This window comes from Pteropus alecto, unplaced genomic scaffold (assembly GCF_000325575.1).
Source record: "Pteropus alecto unplaced genomic scaffold, ASM32557v1 scaffold306, whole genome shotgun sequence".
In the NCBI taxonomy this organism is placed as follows: Eukaryota; Metazoa; Chordata; class Mammalia; order Chiroptera; family Pteropodidae; genus Pteropus; species Pteropus alecto.
Window position 1 is genome coordinate 127552 of NW_006437748.1, and position 24421 is coordinate 151972.

At 32.1% G+C, this 24421-nt stretch overlaps 1 protein-coding gene across 1 annotated transcript in view; it reads right to left on the reverse strand.

The window, feature by feature from the left end:
- Positions 1-24421, reverse strand: part of LOC102885755 (protocadherin-15) — a gene marked incomplete at its 3' end in the record, with an annotated part of 563452 nt that overhangs the window by 126338 nt on the left and 412693 nt on the right. The window contains exons 18-19 of the mRNA XM_015591761.1: positions 23575-23668; positions 11636-11764 (exon numbers count right to left, since the gene is read on the reverse strand). Coding sequence (XP_015447247.1) covers positions 11636-11764; positions 23575-23668 — 223 coding nt within the window. The remainder of the gene's footprint in view (positions 1-11635; positions 11765-23574; positions 23669-24421) is intronic.

Here is a 24421-nt window from a genome sequence, read left to right on the forward strand (position 1 = left end):
CATTTGAACTATAGGAAAAAGTAGATATTAAACCATAATTGCCTTTTAAAATTACTGGAGCAATAACCTGCAGTAATAAAGTAAAGATGTATTACACAATTACAGCATGTAGTAGGGCTTCTAACCAGCCCTCCTGAAAATTACATTCTAATACGCAAAATAAAGATTTTTTAAAAAGTCACTCAAATAAATAATTTTGAATTTTAATGTGTATTATGAAAAAAGTACAGGGAAGTATGATAGCATATAAATAGAGACATTTACTACAATACAATTTTGTGGGAGGTTTTCTCAGTTACCCAATTTGTTGGCTTATAATTTCCATAATAGTCTCTTATGACTCTTTATATTTCTGTGGCTTCAATTATAATGTCTTCTCTTGTTCTAGTTCCTTCAAATGTAAAGTTATCTTGTATATTTGAAGTTTTTCTTGTTTAATGTAGACATTTATTGCTATAAACTTCCTTCTTGGTACTGTTTTTATTACATCTCAGATGTTTTGATATATTGTGTTTTTGTTTTCATTTTTCTTGAGTTACTTTCTAATTTATTTTTGATATCTTCTTAGAGTCATTGGTTGTTCAAGACTATATTGTTTAATTTCCACATATTAGTAAATTTTTCATTTTTATTTCTTTTATTGATTTCTAGTTTTATCCCATTGTAATCGAAAAAGGTACTTGGTATAATTGCAATCTTCTTAAATTTATTAAGACTTGTTTTATGACCTAAAATGTTATTCATCCTCAACAATATTCCATGTGCACTCAAGAAGTACGTATATTTAGCTATATATGTAGATATAGATGTGTATATACACATCTATACCTACATATATATTCTGTTTATATCTATCAGGATCAGTTGGACTTTAGTGTTGTCCAAGTCCACTCTTATTAATTTTCTGTCTAGATGTTCTACCTATGATTAAAAGTGGAGCACTGAAGTCTATTTTTACTTTGTTGTCTAAATCTCACTTCAGATCTTTCAATGTTTGTTTATACATTTAGGTGCTTTTGATACTGTATGCATATAAATTTATAATTATTATACCTTCCTAATGAGTTGATCATTTTAACATTATATAATGACTTCTCTGTCTCTTTGTCTCTTGTGGATGAAACATTGATGAAAAAGAAAATATTGACAAAACAAATGAGTATTTATAAAAAATAAAGAAGATATATAAATAGAAAGAATTCATGTTCATAAATTGACAAAATTAATATTGTTAAAATGCCCATACTGCCCAAATTGATTAGAAATTCAATAAGATCTCTATCAAAATACCAATGACATTTTTTTTTTTTACAGAAATAGAAAATAATCCTAAAATTCATATGGAATCACAAAAGGCACTGAATAGGCAAAGAAATCTTGAGAAAGAAGGACATAACTGGATGCATCACACTTCCTGATTTCAAAATAAATTACAAAGCTACAGTAATTATAATAGTATGATATGGCATAAAAACAGACAAATAGACCCAATGTAAAGAACAGACATCCCATAAATAAATCCACATCTGTACAGGTAAACACTCTTTAACAAGAATATTCAAGAATACATAAAAGGGAAAGGATAATGTTTTCAACAAATGGTACTGGGAAAACTGGATAGCCACATTAAGAAAAAACAAAATTGGTCCCTAATGTTACACTATAGATACACTATAGACAGAGATCAATTCAAAATGTATTAATGACTTATAAAGACCTGAAACTGTGCTAATTCTAGAAGAAAAAGTTTTCTTGCTAAAAAGTATGTATTTATATAGAAGAAAATGAAAGTGAATTTGTATGTCATATTGTAGAGAAAAATTAATTTCAGATAATAGACCTAATACAGATAACAAAAGAAAAAATTTCTTAAAATAATGTAAGAGAATATCTTCACAATCTGAGAATAAAAACTAATAACTGAAAATGCTGGATAAAGTTGGTAATCTTAAAATTAAAAACTCTACATATCAGAAGACACCTTTAACAAAGTGACATGCAAGCTGATGAAGATGTCTGAAATACATGTAACAGGAAGGAAGTCATATCTTAAATATATAAAAAACTCCCACAGATAAAAAAGAACATTCAAGAAGAAAAATTAATAGCAACTCAATAGATAAATGGATAAGAGATAAATAGGCATTTTGGGAAGAAAAAATGAAACAGCTATTAAATATATGAAAAGATGTTCAATCTCATTAGAGAAATGCTGATCAAGACCACAATGAGATATCACTAAAACCATGCCAGATTGGTCCAAATTAGAAAGACTGATACATCAAGAATGCAGATGGGCATCATTACTAACTCTCAAAATTCTTGGCACAGTCACTATGAAAAACAATTTGTCATTTTCAATAAAATTAAATATACTCACACTCACAACATAGAGAAACTCAGACACATGTGTACCAGGGGAAATTACATAAAAGTATTCACAACAGCATTAATTACAATAGTCTCAACTGGAAACCACTAAAATATTTATCAATAATAGAATGTGAAAATGAATTATGACCTAGCCACATACAGCAAATAAAATATATAAACAGCCAGAAACGTAGCTGAATCTTAAAAAGATAAAGATGAATAAAAGATGGAAGATACTAAAGCATACGTAGTCTACAATTCTGTTTATATGCATTAAAAAAGACAAAACTAAACTATATTATTTCTGGATGCATTTTTAGTTGGTAAATGTACAATAGAAAGCAAGAAATTATTATAGTGGTTAATTGTAGGTGAAGGAAAGTAGTTGCAACTAGAAAGAAGTATGCAAGGGACTTTCCTGGTGATGTATTATATACCCAGGTTGTACTTACATTTTGGTTTATAATAAGTCATTAAATTGTGCATTGATATTCCAATCACCTTCTATATATTACACATTTTTCTTAAAGTTTAAAAGACAAGATGTGGACTTAATAAAAGACTTCAGAGTTAGTGGGAATCCTTTCTGTAAAACCTTTATTTGATTGCCAAACTTCTTCCTCAGTTAGGCAGTAATGTCAGTGTAATTGTAGTGAGCTATATAACATTTGTAGAGAATAGCCGAATCCAACTTAAGTGAGTAAGCCATGAATTCTCATCAGACTTAAAACAGAGGTGCAATTTGCATAAAGTTGTATCTCATAAATAAGTAATATAGCATTAAAAGTCACAGCTAGATGAACAGAGCACAGATTTGTAAGGCAAAAAAGTTGGTATTTCTTCTTATATAAATATTAAAATAATTTAAATAGAGTATGTATTTTAAATAGGTGAATGAAAAACCCAATTCTAAATATATAATCAGACAGGCTGGTAATGTGTCTGTTACAGTTTTCCTCCATGTAATCTTATACCTGGGAACATCTTTCATTATTATTTCTCTGTCTCCCAGGTGGTAAATATTTTGCCCTATACCAACGTAAATTTCAGTTGTTCCTTGCATTACCACTGCTTTTTAAATCAACTCTATGTCTACTATTCCACAAGCAAAAATTCTAAAAGTAGATATCTAATATTAAAACTTTCTCTCTATTTATCAAGAAAACTTATGTATTTGTATGTGAGTAAGGTATACTAAAATGTATGTTTTAATGTTGACATTTATTATATCTCTTGTCTTTCTATAATGTTTATAAATCTTTGGTGTAGGAATTTACTTTTTGATAATTTTAATACATTAGCTCTAATTTAATTTATCATCTTCTAAAGGCCAAATATTGGGTTGAGTAGTGAAGTTTCTAAGATCAATGAGACGCAGTCTCTGATTTTAAGAAATTTGGATAAATAGGTAAATTTAATGTCCTTTAGTAAGTACTATCAAAAAGTTGTGCATAGTATAATATAGGGCCATGAGTAGGGGAAAATAAGCACATAGGAAAATTCAGAAAAGTTGTTTTAGAAGAGATTATGTATGACTAGAATTTTCAGGGATGAGTTATCTAAACTAAGAAGGAAGAAAGAAGAAATGAGCAGTCAAAGAGACACGGGAAGGTTCTGAGAAAATATGTTAGTAATTATAAGCAGATTATTATTACAAAAGATAAAGTTGTAAAAGTAGTAGCTGGAGGTGAGCCTTATTTGTTGCATTGTAGAATACCTCCTGTAGTTGAACTGTGTTTGTAAAAGGGTGTAATAGTTCAGGTGAGAAAAAATGAGAGTTTGACTATGGTTATTTGGAGAAAGGAGATAATTTGAGAACAAAGTGTAATGTAAAATTATCTAGTTAAAGAAAATATCATTTTTATGTAAAAATGATTAAATTGTATCCATTAATCATTCTTTTTATTGACACCATCTTTACTCTACTGGACACTGCGGTTTATTCATGATTTTAAAAGTGCTTTAAGAGTTTAAAACTAAATCACTACCACATCATCGTAACTGAGATTTAGCATGCAGATCTCACATTGGAAATACATTTGTGTTTCAGGTTAAATAAATTCAGTCTCTTTCATTTTAGAACTGGAAGAACATTCTGTTGACTCAGGGCTCTATTTTTGTTACGTAGAGATAAAAGAAGTCAGTTCAGCATAAGAATTTCTACAAGGTATTAATTGGAAGTTTGCTGGGAAGTAGTTCACTCTCTCTATATACAATGCTTAGAACTTGTTTAAACTTAACAAGTGCTACTATTGCCAAGCATGCCTTCTCTGATGCAGGCATCTGTGCAGGCATTGATACCTAGGGCTGCTGTGAAAAACAGAGAATTCAGGCCCCTAAGAAATCCCTCAATAAGATGCTACCATGAAGGCTTTGATATGAGCTCCAAGGCTTCCTCCGTCCACTTCTCACTCCTAAACCTCCACTCACCCAAAATATGCACACATTGTGATGCATTAAAGCACCTACTGTGGCAAAAGTGCCAAAATAAAAACATCACATCATTCTCCTTCATGCTAAATTCTGTTAGTCAAGTACAAAGAAGTTCTCTTTGTGACCCTGTATCCAAAACAGTGTTTACTGAAATAGGTCTTCCTTATCTTCTCCTCACTCCCCAACCCAGACTCAAGATCAAACCCATCAGACATTTGTTGAGAAACAAATAAAAATGACAGACATTATATTGAACTAAGAGTCATGATTCCCCACTTCTGAAGACTTAGGGTTCATAATGGGACCAAATTCATCTGCCTCTTAGGTCTTAGAATGAATTATTTATTCATAGCAGGTCCTTCAGTGTTAGGAATAAATAAAATTTGTGAGACACATCCAAGCAATTACCAAACTTGTTTAAAATGACAATCTCAACAATGTACCCAGCTTTACCTGTTTACCTGTTTACCTTATTTAACAATAATAAGTAAATAATTAATACATACATAAACTTTAAAAATATCTTCTTTACTGCATAATCTCTCCCTCCCTCCCTGTCTCTCCCTCCCCCACGTCCCCTTCCTCTCTCTTTCACTTCCTGCTGGCTATCTAAACACTCAGAGACCTGGGATCAACATAGAGCTCTGCAGTAGCTGGTACGAGGTCTCTTATATCCGAGACCTACTCTAAAGATGAGCTATTACCATGCTTGTGGTTCAGTCAGAAATATGCATACAGACCCTGTAGATTCCATCTCCTGTGAAATACTGTGAAGAGTAATAAACAAAATATTACACTGACAAGTAAAAGTCTTTGTATCAGTGGCTATTTCATTAGGCCTTCCTGGCCTTCCACATCTGAACTCAACATGTTTTAAATCAATTTTCCAGAACTCCTCTAAACAAATATTCCATTATTGTCAGACTATTGACTTGTTCTCATGTTGCCTCTTCAGCTCAATTCTGTCTTGCATCACATCCTTCTGACTGCTTTATTTCTTTTTGTTTTCAATTGGTAATCTCACTAATTTGTTAAGGTTCTGCAAATGATTTATTTTTCCATGAACCCTGACACCTTAGTTCTTTGTGATGTTTCTCATTCCTTTCAGTAAATAACTGGAATGACACATTTGATACTCACAAAGACACAGAATCTATTTTTACTGTGTTTGTTAGTTTTTATTCTTCATACTTTTTTTTTCTCCCCAATTATACTGTTACTGTAAGTGCTTTGACAATATGGAGAGCATTCTCAAATTAAAGCGTGGTACACTATAATTGTGTATAGCAAATTCAATGTTAAAAATTACTGGCTGGTAGTTTATTTTTTAATATGCTAATAAAACTATTTTGCCCTGTATAACCTATAAATATTGCTTTATGAGCATTCCTTATTTAATAAAGTTTGATATTATAATGCTACCTTAATAAATAAAAAAGAATCTTTAGCATTTGAATCCAAATATTAGATTATTCATACCAATACATCATTAGAAAACTCAGAGTCAGTAACTCAAATTCACTAAAATAATTAACCATACATATCTTAGTTTTAAATATATCTTAATAGTTTTGGTGATGATTAAAATTAAATTTTATAAGTAGAGCATGAGTCATTTAATGAAATTAATGTATCATACAATAACCATTAGGCAGCAACAGGAGAGCATTACGATGTATCAAAATTCCATCCTATGAACATTACAGTTTCTCTGGAACAGAATCAGTTAGATGCACCTGCTTTAGATGTCTTCCTCTTTGTACTTTCAAGCTCATTTAGTTTTTAAGAAAATATGTTATTGCCTAAAGACCAAGACAATTACTGCTTATATCAAATTATAAGTTCTAAGATCTATATTTTAATTTTTAATATTGAAATAAGTTAAATAGACCATTTATCATCAAACTTAAGAACTAGAAGAAAAGAAAAAACCTTAATGCTATCATTCATTCAAATACAAAGAACCACTAGGAAAAGTGGCAAAATAAAAGAAAAATAAAATTACATAAAAATTCATCATCATGCTAATGTCTACTTATGTGTTATTCTTTGTATATTTCATGTGGGCTTTATCTCTCTGATCCTCAGTAAATTAAGAGAAACTGGAAAGATAATTTTCCTAAATGATTTCAATACCTGTTGATTTTATATGAATAGCTGATAGATATAACTAAATGAATTTTTCAGTTTTCATCAATGTAGCATCCTGGAGTGACAACTGTAATATAATTTAATTATATTATGATTAGATGATTATATTAGTTCAAGCCTCATATGTCTGGGCTATTATAAGTGCCTTCTAATTCAGCCTTCTGGATTTAGAATCTCCCATTTCAGAGTGTCACAGCAATCAAGAGACATGTTTGTTGTGAGAACTGTGCCTCAGATACAAGAAACAACATTTCATGGATGAGCTAAATGGGCATTCAAGAGCAAGGTTCCTGGCTTAGGGTTCAAGGCAGCAGAGTTGAAAGATCTTGAGCTCACCTCCTCTCATTGACACAAAAACTACAACTACATATAGAACGGCTATCAAAGAACAACCTGAAGACTAGCAGAACAGAACAGTTTTCTACAACTAAGGATATAAAGAAAATCCCATTGGGATGGGTAGGAGGGGCAGAGACTTAATCTAGTCAGAACTCACTCTACCCACCACTCTCAGTAGGAGGGATATCACAAACTTGGAGGTACACCAGGAAGAGAAGCCCCATAAGGCTTTGAAAACTATCAGGGCTTATGTCTAGAAGAGCCAAACAGCTATAGGAAACCAATGTTGCAATCTTTCCAAGTCACAGCTCAGAGGCAGCAGTTTGAAAAGCACCTGGGTTACAGGTGAAAGTGATATATTGACTAATTTTAGGATGTGTGCTGGAGGGGCAGAGATCTGTTGGAACTTTCTCCAGGGACAGAAGTGCTGGTAGGTGCCATTTTTCCCCCTTTTCAATTCTCCTTCCAACTATTTGGTCTGACACCAGCAGCCACCATTTCTGACTCACTTCATTAAACTTGCTAACATTCTTTACTCCATGGTAGCATTTTTCTGAGGACCCACCCTGGCTGTCACCTCTCCAAAGTACCTCCTGCCCTGCCATATTTGGTGAATAGCCTCAGTTGACATGAAGGTACAGCAGTGTGTCTGCAACAGTTGAGGCTGAACCTCATAGCTAAACCACATCAGAGGCCTATCCTGCACACCACTGTGCCAGCAGCAGTGGCAGTCAAACCCACCAGCCAGCTGCACTGGGAGGGCTGCCGTGCTCACCAGAATACTTACAACAGTTGTGGCCAGGCCTCAAACCCAGCCTGGCTAGGGACCAGTCTCACCTGCCAGTGTGTCCATAACATTTATAGCCCAGTCACAACAGGAGACCACACTAGCCCACACAAGGAACACAGCCAGAGCACCTGGTTCTGGTAGCCAGGGGAAATTGCATCATTGCCGCCCCATCCCCCCAGATACCTATATAAGGCTACTGTTTCAAGACCAGGAGATGTAGCTAATCTAACTAATATATAGAAACATACAGGCAAAATTAGGAGAGAAAAGAATAGGTTCCAAACAACAAAACAAGACAAAATCCCAGAAAGAGAACTAAACCAAGTGGAAGTAAGCTATCTACTTACTTCCAGAGTTCAAAGCAATAGTCACAAAGATGCTCATCAAATGCTACAGAACAGTGGGTTAACTCAGTGAAAACATCAACAAAGAGATAAATAATGTAAAAAAGAACCAAGTAGAACTGGAGAATGTAACAACTGAAATAAAAAATACACTAGAGGAAATCAACAATTCAGATGATGCAGAAGAATGGAACAGTGATTAGGAATATCAAATAGTGGAAATCATGCAACTGAGAAAGCAAAATGAAAAAAGAATTAAAAAGAATAAGGATAGCATAAGGGACATCTGAGACAACATCAAGCACTGTGTATACCTGTTAGAATAGCTATCATCAGAAAGACAAGAAACGAGTGTTGGTGAGGATGAGGAGAAAAGAGGACCCTTGTGCACTATTGGTGGGATTGTAAATTGATGTAGTCACTATCAAAAACAGTATAGAAGTTCCTCAAAAAATTAAAAATTAAACTATCATAAAATTCAGCAACTCTAGTTCTGGGCATTTATCTTAAGAAAACAAAAAACAACAAAAAAACTAATTCAAAAAAAAGATAGAAAGATGGATGCACCCTTATATTTATTGCAGCATTATTTATAATGCATGATATGGAAGCAACCTAGGTGTCCATTGATAGATGAATGGATAAAGAAAATGTAGTGTGTGTGTGTGTGTGTGTGTGTGTGCACACGCGTGTGTGTGTGTGTGTGTGTAATGGAATATTATTAAGCCATAAAAAAGAATGAAATCTTGACATTTGCAATAACATGGATAGACCAAGAGAATATTATGCTAAGTGAAAAGTCAGACAGAGAAAGACAAATACCATATGATTTCTCATATTAAACAAATGAACAAACAAAACAAAGTAGACTCATAGATACAGAGAACAAACTGATAAGTAGCCAAAGGTTGGTGGTGGCTGAAATGGGCAAAAAAATTTAAGGGGACTAATCAGGGCAGATTTATGGTTATAACATAAATAACTCACAAGATATAATGTATAGCATGAGGTATACAGTCAATAATATTGCAATAACTTTGTACAGTGACAGATGGTTACCAGACCTTGTGATAATCACTTTGTAAAGTATATAAATGTCAAATCACTTTGTTATACACCTAAAATTAATGTAATGCTGTATCTCAACTATAATTTTTTTAAAAAAGATTTACATTTCAAAAAAATTCCTTTATAATCTACTCGGGAGTAATCTTTATAAAATAAAAATCTGATGACATCACATCTCAAACCTTACAGGGATCTCTCGTTTCCTCCCATGACATAGAGTAATGTTTATGATATGGCACATTTATTTACTTTAATTAGGATGTGTCACATGCTCTTACTTATTTAGGCTTTTATTCATGCAATTACTTTCCCCAAACGGTTTTCAAACCCTCCCAATTTGCTTCTCACCAGTATTCATCCTTCATGAATCAACTTAAGTATTGCCTCTTTTCTATGTTTTCTGCACATGCCCCTTTTAAGGATTTTATCACCTGGTTTGCTTGGTATAACAGAAGCTGTTAGTGCCTTATACTTATCCCTCAGAGCAAGTATTCTCTCTGGCCAACTTCCTATCTATTAGCTTCTGCACTTTGACCGAATGCCCTTATATCAGAATTGCAGAGAGCTGGTTGTTTGTTTGAACAGGAGGCAGGAAGTGATGAAAATGGGCCGCCTTCCACAGCATGGGTGACCCAGAACTCTCAGGATTTAGTGTATGAATCTGTAAGACCCATTAGTTCTCAGGATCAATAATTCTGGAAAATGTGTTTTTGTCATTTTCCAGAATTTGCCCTTGAGTTAAGTTCAGTCCTCCTTATAATAGATGGTTAGTAGCAATCCGTTTACTGGCTGCCATCTCCTCTCTGCATCACTGCTTCAATTCCCTATTAGTATTACTTAAACTCAAAAAATTATTTATACCTGCATCTTCGTATCCAGATTTTTTCTTGTAGAATCCGCAGTAAAACTTTTGACACCAGAGGTATTTTGTGCGTTTCTGGAGGTGAATGGCTTGCTGGCCACATGGTATCAAACCCCCTCACATGTTGCAATAGCACAATTAACGAGACTCTATCCAGTTGTAAACTTGCATAACAAAAAGGCATAAGGGTATGTATGCCTGATTCAGTCTCTCCAAGATTTAAAAGAGACAGTGACAATTAAAATAATAATGACTGTGGAATTGGTAGTTGTTACATCTAGGATCTGAGGGAAAAATAAAATGGAGGGGCTCAAACTAGCCAATCAAAATGTCAGGACATGGTTTGAAAGTCAGAAGGAAGACAGCATTTAAAGAAACCCTCTCTCTGCCAGAGAGAAGATTCGACTGAAAACCATACCCTTTGTCTGAATGTAAGAGTGGCTGAATTATAGAGAAGACATACTTCAAAGCACCAGAAACCTCCTGTTAAAATTCAAGGCATTAACAGGGTAGAAGTAGGATCCTGAAGCCTGAACTCAAGAAACCTGAGTATCTCACTCCTTTCTAGAGAAGGAATCTTCCTTATCTGAAGACCACATAGATGCCTCATCAAGTTAGATACTTCAAAATATGTAGACCTTCCTCAAAATCTTCCCTCATGGCTTCTTAAACATTAGCTATATTCAAGAACAAACATGGACCAACTGAGGAAGTACTGTCTCTGCTTTAAAAAACAAAACAAACAAACAAAAAAACCCCAGGTTCTTTCATCAAAAGAACCATAGAAACTGGCTAATATGTCCAGTTAGGAATCAGGAGAACATTCTTAGAAATGAGTGTTGAATATGCTGGGCATTTAAGGTATATAGTGATGCTAAAGACATGTTTATACACCAAATGAATTTACACCTAAACATTTATATTTTGAGCTATGCATTTCTAAATTCATTCTTAATGGTATAGATAATCACATAGTTCTTTAAAAATACTTCATTATAATTCTAAAAAATAAAAATATATATTAAATGAGAATAGAATACTCTCAAATCAATAAATGTGTAGATTACATAATGGTCATAAAATATAAATCAACAAGCTTAATATGCTAAATCCAAATGGACACAATCTGATTTATAAAAATAAAATCTTGAAGACTTCAGCACCGTGATTGAGAATAAATGCACTTTATTAGAATCTTGCCTTAACACCCAAGTGCTTTCACTGACTGCTTTTAGTAATTTTGATGCTCCATCATTTAACACATATTCTACTTACCCTTACTTGACCCACGAAGGCATTGGCTTCTTCTTCCACCACAGATAAATTTCTAGGAAGATAGGGATCAAATACTGGAGCATTGTCATTGACATCTGTCACCACCACATTTACTGTGGCAGTTGAGGTCTAAAAGAAAAAAAAAGGGGTTAAAGGAGTTATTTTAATTTTGATGTCAGTACACTGTGGCATTTGTCTATCTGAAAGCATCTCATTACTATTCTCATTCCTTAGTTTTCCAAAAAAAAAAAAAAAAAAAAAGGAAGCTTGCAATTTTCAAGCACCTCAAAAAACAGACGGAAAAGGCAAATAATGATATTAGAGGGCAAACATCTTCTTGAAAATGTCAAGTATTTCCAGGAGGCTTATTTTTAGAAAGTGATTTTACCTTTATCTCACTTACATTTTATGAGTGACAAGCTTTTGTTCACACACACACGTACCCCTTTTCTCTGAAATGTAACAAATCTGTAATTTTTACTGCTTATATTTTTCACCGTTTAAAAATAAAATGAGTGTATTATAAAATAGCACTGTAGGTCAAATGGGTATTTAAGGTAAGCTAATGCTACCAGAAAATACTACATTAGTAATTTTCTAGGTTCACATCTAAACCACAAATTTGAGGATCATATAGAACACTAATTAAATGATTACCTTATGATTATACAGTCAAAAGATGTATAAATGATAAGCAGGTAAACCTAACAGTAGTACGTGCTACCTTGTTAAAAGGTAAATCCTGGCCTTTTGCAACCAGAGAATAGTATGGAGGTCAATGACTTTTTTTTTTTTTGCACAATCAAGGAACATCTTCATATGTGACTCAAACTGGAAATCTCTCTCTAATCAAAGCCTGAGTACAGCACATGCCCTCCATTCAACTCTGTCACAGTGTGGGGCAGATCACAGAAGCCAGAAGCCAAAATTAGAGGAAAAAAGGACCCTAGGCTTGAAAATGAAAGATCTATTATGTTATGATATTAAATAGTGAATAACATAACAACACAAAGTAGGAGAAAAAAGCAGGATGAAATTGCACGAGAGAACTCCCCAACTTTTGTTTTAGAAAATACAGACACAATTTCTCCTAATTTGGAAGTGATGGGAGTGAAGTTAAAATGTTCGGCAGAAAGTGGGAGTGAATCTGAAGAGATTTTGTAGCAGTCATGAGGCTGTGGTACTGAAAACCATACTTCCCAGAATACCAAGGAGGAGATGACCTGGTAAATATTCCATCCTTTCTGTTAGAACCAATGAAGTTCTACACTCTGTTGAGTAATGGTCTAAACCAGGACTCAGATTAAAACTATGATTGGATTAAGGTGATCTGCCCCTATTTTAACAGACATAAAAGCCAATTCTCTTTTGAGCAATATAACTTTATCTCAAGACTTTATATTTTTTCATATAATGTCAATATTACCATACGTAGCTGAAAATTCTTGGGTATTGATAATGGCTTATTTCTTCGTATGTTGGCTAAATCAATAAGCTTTTTATTTTCTGTGAAAACATACAGCTATTCAGTATTATTTGCACATATTTCTATATTCAAAAGCCCAATAAAATTTATTTAAAGACACATCAAAGACAATGAGAACAGTGCTGTATAGGCAATACTTGAAAACAATCTAAATGCCTGCATATAGTAGATGGTTATGTAGATTGTGTTTTATACATACAATGGAATGATATCTAATACCGAGACTGAACAAAGTACTGTTACAAGTTATCACTTGGATGAATCTCATGAACATAAGGTTGAGTGCAAGAAATACAAAATATAAGTTTTCTTTACAACACAATACATACTATATGATTGCAAGCATATGAATTTTAATGTTTGACCAATCTCTCCACTGAGACAGCAGTCAGGATAAGGGTAACTTGTGCAGAAGAGAGAGTAGAGACTTGTACAACCATAAGACTGGGTTTCTGGGGTCTAATTAATTTCTCTTTCTTATTCTGAGTAGTGTCTTCACTATGTGAAAATTCATTAAGCTGCACAATTATGGTTTGTGTACTCTTCTATGTGCATATCTATATGAAATCATTCAATTTAATATGCATGCACACATACACACGTGTATATTTAATGTGAAAATGCATAAATTCAAATGTTATCTGATTAGATAAAATACAGATAATTTTATTTTCTCCTTTTAACTTTTATATATTTCCTAGATTTTCTCCAAGAAGGCGACACTATTTTTATAACAAAAGGCAGTTTAACAAATGTTATTTCTTTAACAATTGTGTTAGTTAAAACCAGTAAGATGTAGTTTAACAGTAGCGGTAGTTCTCAGTTTGCCTGAGGGTGATCGAGACATTAAAATTGACAGCCTGGAGCCAAAATCTATGAGTAGCCACACTAGAGTTTACTCACTTTCCTTCAAATTGTCTGATGTTCAATATGCCAGCCTATCTGTATTTCCCTATCAATTCACTTTATTGGATTTCATCCGTCTTCAAAATTCCCATTATTCAAACTATGGAGTGGGATGTTTCCACACTCTTCTGGATCTTTAGTCAAAGACTGTAGCCTGTAACCAGGTAATGTAGAAGAGAACTAGATCACTAAGTAAACTAAGAAGTTAAATAAGAAGTCTACCATATTTGTTCCAATAGGGGCTAACATTTATGGACTATGTAGATGTATTTCTCCATATATTTATGAAATAAATAATATTCATGTTTCTGGCAGAAATGTAAAGTAATAACACACATAGAATAATTTTCAGCTTATATATTTCTTGAAAAGTGGTCTGAAGACCACTTCTATCAAAAACTTGGTTAATCATTAAAGTGAATTTCTGAGCTATACCTTAAACCTATTGATTCTATTCTTTAAAATCTATTGAAATAGTTACAGATTAGTTGTAAAGCAAAATTATATAATTTTGGGGGATTGGTTCAGAAAGTATTAAAAAGTAATAACGTTTTGTTAAGTTCATATTTTTTATTCTATGCCAAATAAACACCACTAATATTACTGCAAATTAAAATGTAGTTAGACTTCAGAAAGAAGTTTTTGAGAATTTTGTAACATTTTTTAAAAATATATTTTAAGATATTTTAATCATAGCTGACATAAAATATATTAGTTTTTGGTTATGTGTGGTGTCAGATAGGCACCAGATTTATTAGGATGATCACTTTATAAGTTATATAATTGTCTGATACTATGTTTTTATTTTTAAGTTTTAAATATTTTTGTTAAATTTATTGGGGTGACATTGGTCAATAAAATTATATAGGTATCAAGTGTACAATTCTATAATACGTCATTTGTATATTTCATTGTGTGTTTACCACCACCCAAATACTATGTTTTAATATGGATCTGTGCCCTATAGAATGTTTTCGTGTCTTGTCAAGGAGAAAGTGCTCGGTTAAGTTTAAATACGAGGAAACTCAGATCATTTTAAGTAAAGTAGATTAACAAGACAGTATATCAGCTAATACATTCCACAATCAATTTAAAAATCAATTTATATTATGCTAATTAAGTAAAAAAGATATCAAAATAATAAGGCTAACACAGGAAAAGCTGCATATTTCCTATCGAAAGAATTTGCCTTACTGCTTATTTTCTCAAAAGGTACATCAACTTACAACTCTACTCACTGGAAATATTAGCATTTTAGTACTAAATACCATAAACTATCACTATTGTAATCATTATTTATTTTAATTATAATATGTCATAAATTTTATTTTGTTTTAAATTATGAATGAATTCTCACTATATATATTTCATTTCTAAAAATGCAAGTAGAAACGTCTGTTGTAGCAGGCAATTTGAATATACAGATGTTTTCATGAACTGGTATGGCCCTAAAATAAAGATGCTACTATATCATCTTTGGTATAGTATAAAAATGTCAGCTGTAAAGTCAGTCGTAAAATGATGTACATTCATTTATATAAAACATTTTTTAATTCATGAGAACATACTAAAATTATTTTATAATCTTTTATCTTGTGTACTTTAATCTATCAGGGTAATTTCTTAAATTATTAAAACTTTAACTAGAAGATATATAGGATGTTCAAAATGTATCCATTCTTCAGTTCCTAAAGAAAAAATTATGATTTTCAATTAATATGGGTCTAAATGAAAATACATACTTATAAAGTAACAAAAATATGTCTATATGATATATAATTGAGAAATAGAGAATGGAAATGATATACATGCTTTTTTTTTCTTTCGTCAGTGTGGAAATGTATCCAGAGGTATATACATATACACACAGACTCTTTAAAATTTTTTCTATATACAGGTAATTTAAACTAATGTTTATTAGTATATCCAAAATCCTTTTTAATAAAAATGTACGGTTTGGAGCCTGGGACAATGAGGATGTGTAGTTCAGGATTTGATTTCATTTTTGTTTTAGGCCAATAGGATAAGGAAAATACATATATTCCACAATAGGCATAACTTTAGGCAATATTAATATGAAACATTTTTATTCTTAGCTACAATTCATCCTATAGCTACAACAAGAGCCAAGCCATACTGACACAGATCACAGAGTTTCTTTCATGATACAGAAAAGATGCCCTTGTCTCCCAGTGAAACTGACCTCCTCTTCTGAGAAAAAATTAATAAATAAAAAATTAAGCTTTAGAGTGTCTTCCAGAAAGGCAGAGAAAGGGATGTTTTTCTTATTTTGGATTAGGGGGAGGTGAAGGGAAGGCACAGAGAAGACAAGAAGGCATGATGCAAAGGTCTCCCTATTCATCACTCTACCCCCTAACGCTTTGGGTCACATTACAAGAGAGGACACACTGTGGAACCATTTTGAGGAAAGTGGTGACAGTTATTGAGAAAGCAAGAGAACTTTGGGTGAAATAGTGGCAGAGGCTTGTGTAGCATGTAATCCTCCAGAGAATTTCCATGGGAGATCGCATCTAATATGTGTATAGCTCAAGAATCTTAAAGTTCCCAAAGACTGCGAGATGCTGAAAGATCTCTATGCGACCAGGGCCTTAGGGGGTGGTGGGTGGGGGAGAAGGACCTTGATGGCCAAAATTAATTGCACTCAGCAGTAACGGACATTACCAAACTCAAAAAAAGTCATTAAGGAACCAGAATTCGCAAGCCAGAAGTCTTACAGGTGAAACCAGACACACCGTACAAAACAGAGACCAGTCCCGTCGAAGAACCATAAGGTGGTTGCCCTCATCCCGGCATCAGAAATAGTAAACATACTATATTTACATAACAATTTTAGGACGAGGGTGGAAAAGACAGGAAGGACACTCTGGGCAACTTAATTAATGAGTATTAACTTTCATTGAAAAGACTATTTAAAACAAAAGAGATTGAAAATTTTTAAACAAGTTAAGTGTGACCTTAACTAGTTTCCTCCTTTACTACCCCCCGTCCAGAAACACATTACTGTCTAAGTAGTGGAGTAAGAATTATGAAAAATATTAGATCAGGTATAAAAAATAAAGAAGATTTTTACTCTGTGCACATTTGAGTATAGTGTGAAGGGGGTACATTTTATAGTATTAAATATGTATTCTACATGTAGCATATTCTATTATATAATATTAACATAATAGAAACTAGTAGAACATTACATATTATTTCTCTAAAAAAAATCAAACTTATGGAAGATTTATTTCAGAAATCACTAAAATATCATCAACTTATTCCCAACCAGGAAATACAGATCTATGTTTTTCAAACAGAATGAAAAAGTAGCAAATTCTCTTTTAAAATTATATAGTCATTTTTTATAAAAGTTTACATCCAAATCTATCCATAAGTTTTTTTTTCAAAAATATATGTATTTGGCATGCAATAAATGGCAGAGAAGAAAATGTTATATGTATATAACCATCTGTATTGTATTCTAAAATCTTATTAAACCAACTATATTGAAATTCAGTTATTTGAATTTCACACACAATTCTGCTTGCATAAATATTTTTTCTTGTGCTAATGTTTCCTAAATTTTGATTTAAACAGTGAAATGTTTAAGCTTTAGATTCTAATTGTTTATATCATCATATTTAAAGGACATTTAGGGAATAACAGTTCAAGGCTGAAGCAAAGATGCTAAACTTACTACCAATCTGAAATTGTAAAATGTTATGAGTGTAAAAGCCATAACTGAATAATTGAAGTTAGTAATTCACATGATAGAATGAAGTTATCTATCCTATCTTTTAAGGAGAAAAATAATATTGCTCAACACCTGAAATAACCACACTGTAGAACAATTTAGTAATTTGAATATGAAATATGCCTGCCAATTGGGAAATGACCACTGATAAATTTGTTGGAAAAAAAAACAAATGAAAAAAAATCTGATTACACTTTGCATATTATATTTTCACTATATTTGCATATTTATATTTTTTGCTGTGCTATTAGTGGACCAATACAATCACAATCCACAAACTCTACTTATTAGTTGTCTTTCAGTTTGGTGTGGCTACTTATGGATAATAAGATGTAAGAGAAAATATGCTAGGTGAGGTTTCTGAAAAGCTTTGATTTCTTGGAGAAAAGAGGGCAAATTTCTCTGGCATTCATCTTTACCTTCTGCTCTTCCATCAATGGTCTTGAGACCGGAAGGTAACAAGAATGAAATGAAAGTAAACTCATTATAAATTGCAGAACAGGAAATGGAGAGCAAGCATCCCTGATGGTATTGTTCAGCCCCTCCCTGAACAAGACCTTTTCTGTCCACCTCTAGATTTCTTTTCATTTGAGATAAATAAACCTGCTTTGTTTAAATTACTGTTGTTTGGGTTTATTATTACTTATAGCTACATTCCTAAAGCCTAATGCTTCCACTGATTGTTAAAGGAGCTAAGAACACGTCACCCCAAATATACCACTTTGACATACTGACTCTTTTGAACAGAAGGCACTTTAAAAAAAGCACGTACAGGAAAAACACTATAACTTATTCTTTTTCTTAAAAGCAAGAGATGAAATTTCCATATAAGAGATATCCTGGCTGCCCCGTACTAAAAGGAAAGTAATATTCAAGAGCTAGAGGATGAGACCAAGAGAATTTTATGCAAGCAGACCTTGCTAAAATAATCTTGTCATTCTTTAGCTTCCCCACTTAGTCATTTATTCACAATTGCTTCTCTTTATTCGAACTAAAAGAATGTAGATTTTAGAATCTAGAAAATATGATTTTATCTGTAATCATAATAACTGAAGAAATCTTAATATTTATAATAATGCATTACATGAGATATTTAACTTATATGTATAGTTTTTTTCAACTATTATTGACAAAATAAATTTAGAAAAGGGAAAAAAATGTAAGACTGTCAGAGAAAATTTCCTGTTTCCAAATTATTATATAGAAATATTTTCTAAATAATTCCCTCAATATTTTATAAAAATTCAGCAATTACCACAATATTCTTTTAAAAAATTAGCAACGAGCAATAGAATATTAATTCTCTTCTTTGAAGCCCCAAAACACTTTAGGGGTGGTAGGGGAGGGGGTTTTTCATGATAGAATTCTCAAATTATATCTTTGCAATTTGATTCACACATATTACTGGTAATTATTTTGACTTAAGAAAAGTCTATCTACAAGGAGTCTATGCTCATTAAATATCTTTCTTGAGACCCTTGATATTTTGGTTAAAAGGTTAATTTTACTATAACTTTGCAAAAAAACATGTTTAAATGTTTAGATTTAGATTATTATTTTAATAATAATAATAATAATATTCAGATGTAAGAATATTATTATTTTATAATCACTTTTTCCTTTAGCTTTTGTTTTAAATCTAAATGTTTCTTTCTCTATTGATACTCTCACAATAAACTTTTGAAAATAAAACAATTTACTTAAAAGGATCAGAATTTTAAAGCTGAATGAAACCTGAATGACCAAAAGAATGAAAAAAATTGAAAATTAGAAATGCTAAGTGACCTGGCCCAGGGAAATTAAAATACACAGATAACAACAAAAAATGGTCTAGGAGCATTAACTAAACCACTCATTTTAACTCAACTTATTTTCAGTTTTTGATATGGACAAAATCAAAATTAGTAGATTGAGACTATGTCAGGTATTTTAATATACTATATAACATTTCTTTCTATCTGTTCTCTTGTCTAAGAAATTTTATTTTTAAGGCCAAGATTAAAATAGCCTAGCTAATATTACTGACATTAATTTCTGATTTATAATGTGACATAACTCAAAGCTATGTGTTATTTCTTTTTTTTTCTATCTTAATGGTTGACCTGAATGTTCCTTATTAATTTTACTTCATTCTAATTATGCCCATACTCTATGCTGAATAATTTCTCCTTCTCCTTAGAATTTTCTCCCATGGTTATTTCCTAGCCAAGTTACCCATTAAACTTTCATCATAAATCAAGTTCTTCAATTATTTTATTCTTGAGACTCTCACTGACTTCTTTACATAAATTTAGCACAGGCACACTATATTAATCAAAGGCATTGCATACATAAAAATTAATCTTAGAATTTATTTTTCCTCACTTATCTAAGTGGCTTCTGTTAGTTTCACTATTTACTAAAACTGTTCTGTATATTTTGTTTTCTACATATAGCTGTTTATCTAATGTTTGAAAAATGGCAAATAGCTTATTATGGGCATATTATAATTACCAAATTTAATTATTTATCCCTATCTATTTTTCTAATTTTTAATTAAGATAATAAAACTGTCCAGGTAAAAATCTGATATGTGTTTATCATGTTAATATTCTCAGCAATTCTCAAATAAATGTGAAGAGAACGTTATATGCCCCCAAACAATCTATCATATAGACCAAAGAAGTAATTTTAAGTAAACTGGAGATATGTTACTATTTGAATTGGGTAAGTCTTGTCTATATACCTATTCGGAATTTGAAATTATATCTAGAGAACAGTGCTGAGTTAGCCCATAACCACTTAACTAAAGAAGCAAACAACCTGTGGCATAGAAATGGTGGGAGAAAAAAAAATAGTCTAATGATATGTTGCTCAAAACTGAAATGTTACAATGCTTAAAAATCAGAATGGTGGTGGTTGTGGGTAGGGTAGTTTGAAGAATAGTGTCTAATGATTTTAAAACACTCCAGAATGTTCTGAAAACAGGTCTTCTACCTACTTGGTTAATTTGATTCCCAGGTATTTTATAGTTTTCAATGCAATTGTAAATGAGATTTTTTTTATTTCTCTTTCTGAAAGTTCATCATTGTTGTATAAAAATGCCACTGACTTCTGAATATTTATTTTGTATCCTGTTACTTTACTGAATCCATTGATTAATTCTAACAGATTTTTGGTGGAATCTTTACAGTGTTCTATATATAGTATCATGTCATCAGCAAATAATGAGAGTTTTACTTCTTCTGTTCCAATTGGGATGCCTTTTATTTCTCTTTCTTGTCTTATTGCTGTGGCTAAGATTTCCAATACAATGTTGAAGAGGAGTGGTGAAAACGGGCATTCTTGTTTTGTTTCTGATCATAAGGAAAATGCTTTTAGCCTTTCTGCATTTAGTATGATGGTAGCTGTAGGTTTGTCATATATGGCCTTTATTATGTTGAGGTATGTTCCCTCTACTCCCACTTTGATGAGAGTTGTTATCATAAATGGATGCTGGATTTTGTCGAATGCTTTTTCTATTGATATGACATATGGTTTATCTTTCAATTATGCGATTCCTATCAAAATACCAATGGAATTTTTCAGAGAGATAGAACAAATGATCCTAAAGTTTATATGGAGCCATAAAAAACTCTGTATAGCCACGGCAATCTTGAGAAAGAATGAAGTTGGAGGTATCACATTACCTGATACTAAACTATACTACAAGGCTACAGTAATCAAAACAGCATTGTACTGGCATAAAATCAGATACATTGATCAATAGAACAGAATAGAGAGTCTAGAAATAAATACATGCCTATACACTCACTTAATATATAACAAAGGAGGTAAGAATATACAATGAGGTAAAGACAATCTCTTCAATAAATGGTGTTAGGAAAATTGGACAGGTACATGCAAAAAAGAAGCTGGACCATCTTCTTGCACCGTATACAGGAATAGACTCAAAATGGAATAAAGACTTAAATGTAAGACCCCAAACCATAAAACTTCTAGAAGAAAACATAGGCAGTAAACTCTCTGATATTACTAACAAGAATTTCTTTTCAGATATATCTCCTCAGGCAAGGGAAACAAAAGAAAAAATAAACAAATGGGACTACATCAAACTAAAAAGTTTTTGTACAGCAAAGGAAACCATCAACAAAACAAAAAGAAAGCCAACTGTTTGGGAGAAGATATTCGCTAATGATATATCTAATAAAGGATTAATATCCAAAATACATAAAAAAAACTTATATAACTCAAACAAAAAAACCCCAAACAATCCAACTAAAAAATGGTCAGAAGACCTGAACAGATACTTCTCCAAAGAGGAAATACAGATGGCTAATAGACATATGAAAAGATGCTCAAGGTCGCTAACCATCAGAGAAATGAAAATTAAAACCACAATGAGATATCACCTCACACCTGTCAGAATGGCTATCATCAATAAATCAAAAAACAAGTGTTGACGAGGATGTGGAGAAAAGGTAACCCTCATACATTGTTGGTGGGATTGCAAATTGGTGCAGCCACTATGGAAAACAGTTCGGAGATTTTTCAAAAAATTAAAAATGGATATACCTTTTGACTCAGCAATTGCACTTCTGGGTATTTATACAAAGGAAACCAAAACAATAATTCATGATCTATGCACTCCAATATTTATGGCAGTACAATTTACAATAGCCAAGATATGGAAGCAACCTAAGTGCCCATCAACAGAAGACAGGATAAAGAAATTATGGTTCATATATACAATGGAATATTACTCAGCCATTAAGAAAATGAAATCCTACCATTTGCAATGACATGGATGGACCTGGAGGTTATTATGATGAGTGAAATAAGTCAGACAGAGAAAGATAAATACATATGATTTCACTTACATGAGGAATCTAAGGAACAAAAAGAACAAACTAATCAAAAACAGATATAGTGGACAATTTGGTGATGGACAGAAGGGAGGAGAGTTGAGGAACTGGGAGAATGGGGTGAAGGATTAAAGAAGTACAAATTACTAGTTGATCGTTAGTCACAGGGATGGGGAGTGCAGCAGAGGGAAAGCAGTTAGCATTAATATGATGGCAAGGTGGAGGGCCAGGGAAGGGAGGGAGCAATTGGGGGGATCGGTTTATGAACTATATAGATGTCTAACCAATGTACTGTATACTTGAAACTAATTTAAATAAATCAATTTAAAAAAATAAAAAAATAAAACACTCCAGAATGACTCAATAATTTATTTATTCTTAATTAATTTTTAGGTGCAGAGGAAATAAAATTTATCTTTTGTACATTTATGGGCCCATTTAAACCACTTTAATTATCAAAGATTCTGAGTACTGCTTACAAATAACCTGTGGAATCAATCAACTTGTTCTCCTAAGTACTTCAAAATATCTATCCTCAATTCCCTTCTGACACATGCTCCCACCTCCACATTCCCCCTCAAAGTAACATTAAAGCAATCAGGTTCCAACATAGTAAAACTCCTAGAGTGCTGTGCTGATGATGGACACAATGGAACACTTCCCAGACTAAGTTAGATTTCATTTCTCCCATGAATTGGGTAGCAACACCAATCACAAGTCAAAAGTTTTAACACCATAACAAATTCAGAGTATAAATTCATCTATTAAAAGGAACCACTGGAGAAAAAAAAACCGTTCTCTATACAATTATAAGTAGTTGCTCCAGCAAAAAAAAGAGATTAATTCATGAATTCATGATTGTGATCAATTGTTTTAGAGTCTAAAACTATAGGGCTCTCTCAGTTTTTTAATGTTTTTAAAATCTTTTCCCAGGGAGTCTACTCACCCCATCTGGTCTGCCATCAGATGCAGTGATGATCAGAATGTAGCGATCGGTGCTTTCCCTGTCCAGTGCTTTCCCTAAGGTTAGAATCCCAGTACTGGTGACAAAGAAAACAAATAAGATTAAAAGCTATATTGTCACTAAGAGTCTTTTCTACTATGCTGAACTACTTTCGATATGATTTTCCCCATCAGCAAACATAGCTTTAGTATTTTAGATTTATGATTCTAGGATTCATGATGAAAATTGATGAAAAGCTTTTAAGGCTGTTGCATTTCTTAGCAATAAAAAACAAACAAACAAACAAAAATGCTAATCTGAATGAGATTACTGAGTAAATTCTCTATCCTCTAAGAAAAGAATAAAACTATACTTAATTCATTCCAGAAAGAATTATATCTATCTTGTTTGTAATTATTTCAAAGGTAAAAGACTCCATTATAACACTTTTATAATCCTTTGAGTCAAGTAATGGTTTCTTATAACTCATCTATTTCAACATTCCCATTCATTGTAACATATGTGTCCATTATGGAAACACAAACATCTGAATTCCATCTTTGACAAATTCTAGCAATTAAATTTTATTTCTTCTTCTTTTCTAATTTTAAAATAATTGAGGTTTGTTGTGGAAAATTAGAAAATACACAGTGGAATATTAAAATTTTTATAGATATTATGCTTATTTTTGTAATATTTCTTTTTATTTCATTAAAACAATATTTAAATACATTATAATTGTTTTCAAAACAGGAATCAAACTGCATATTTCTCATTCTTTTTAAAGAAAAATTAATCTTATGAGCATTTATTCTTTCATTTTATAACAAAAACATATATCTTATCAATA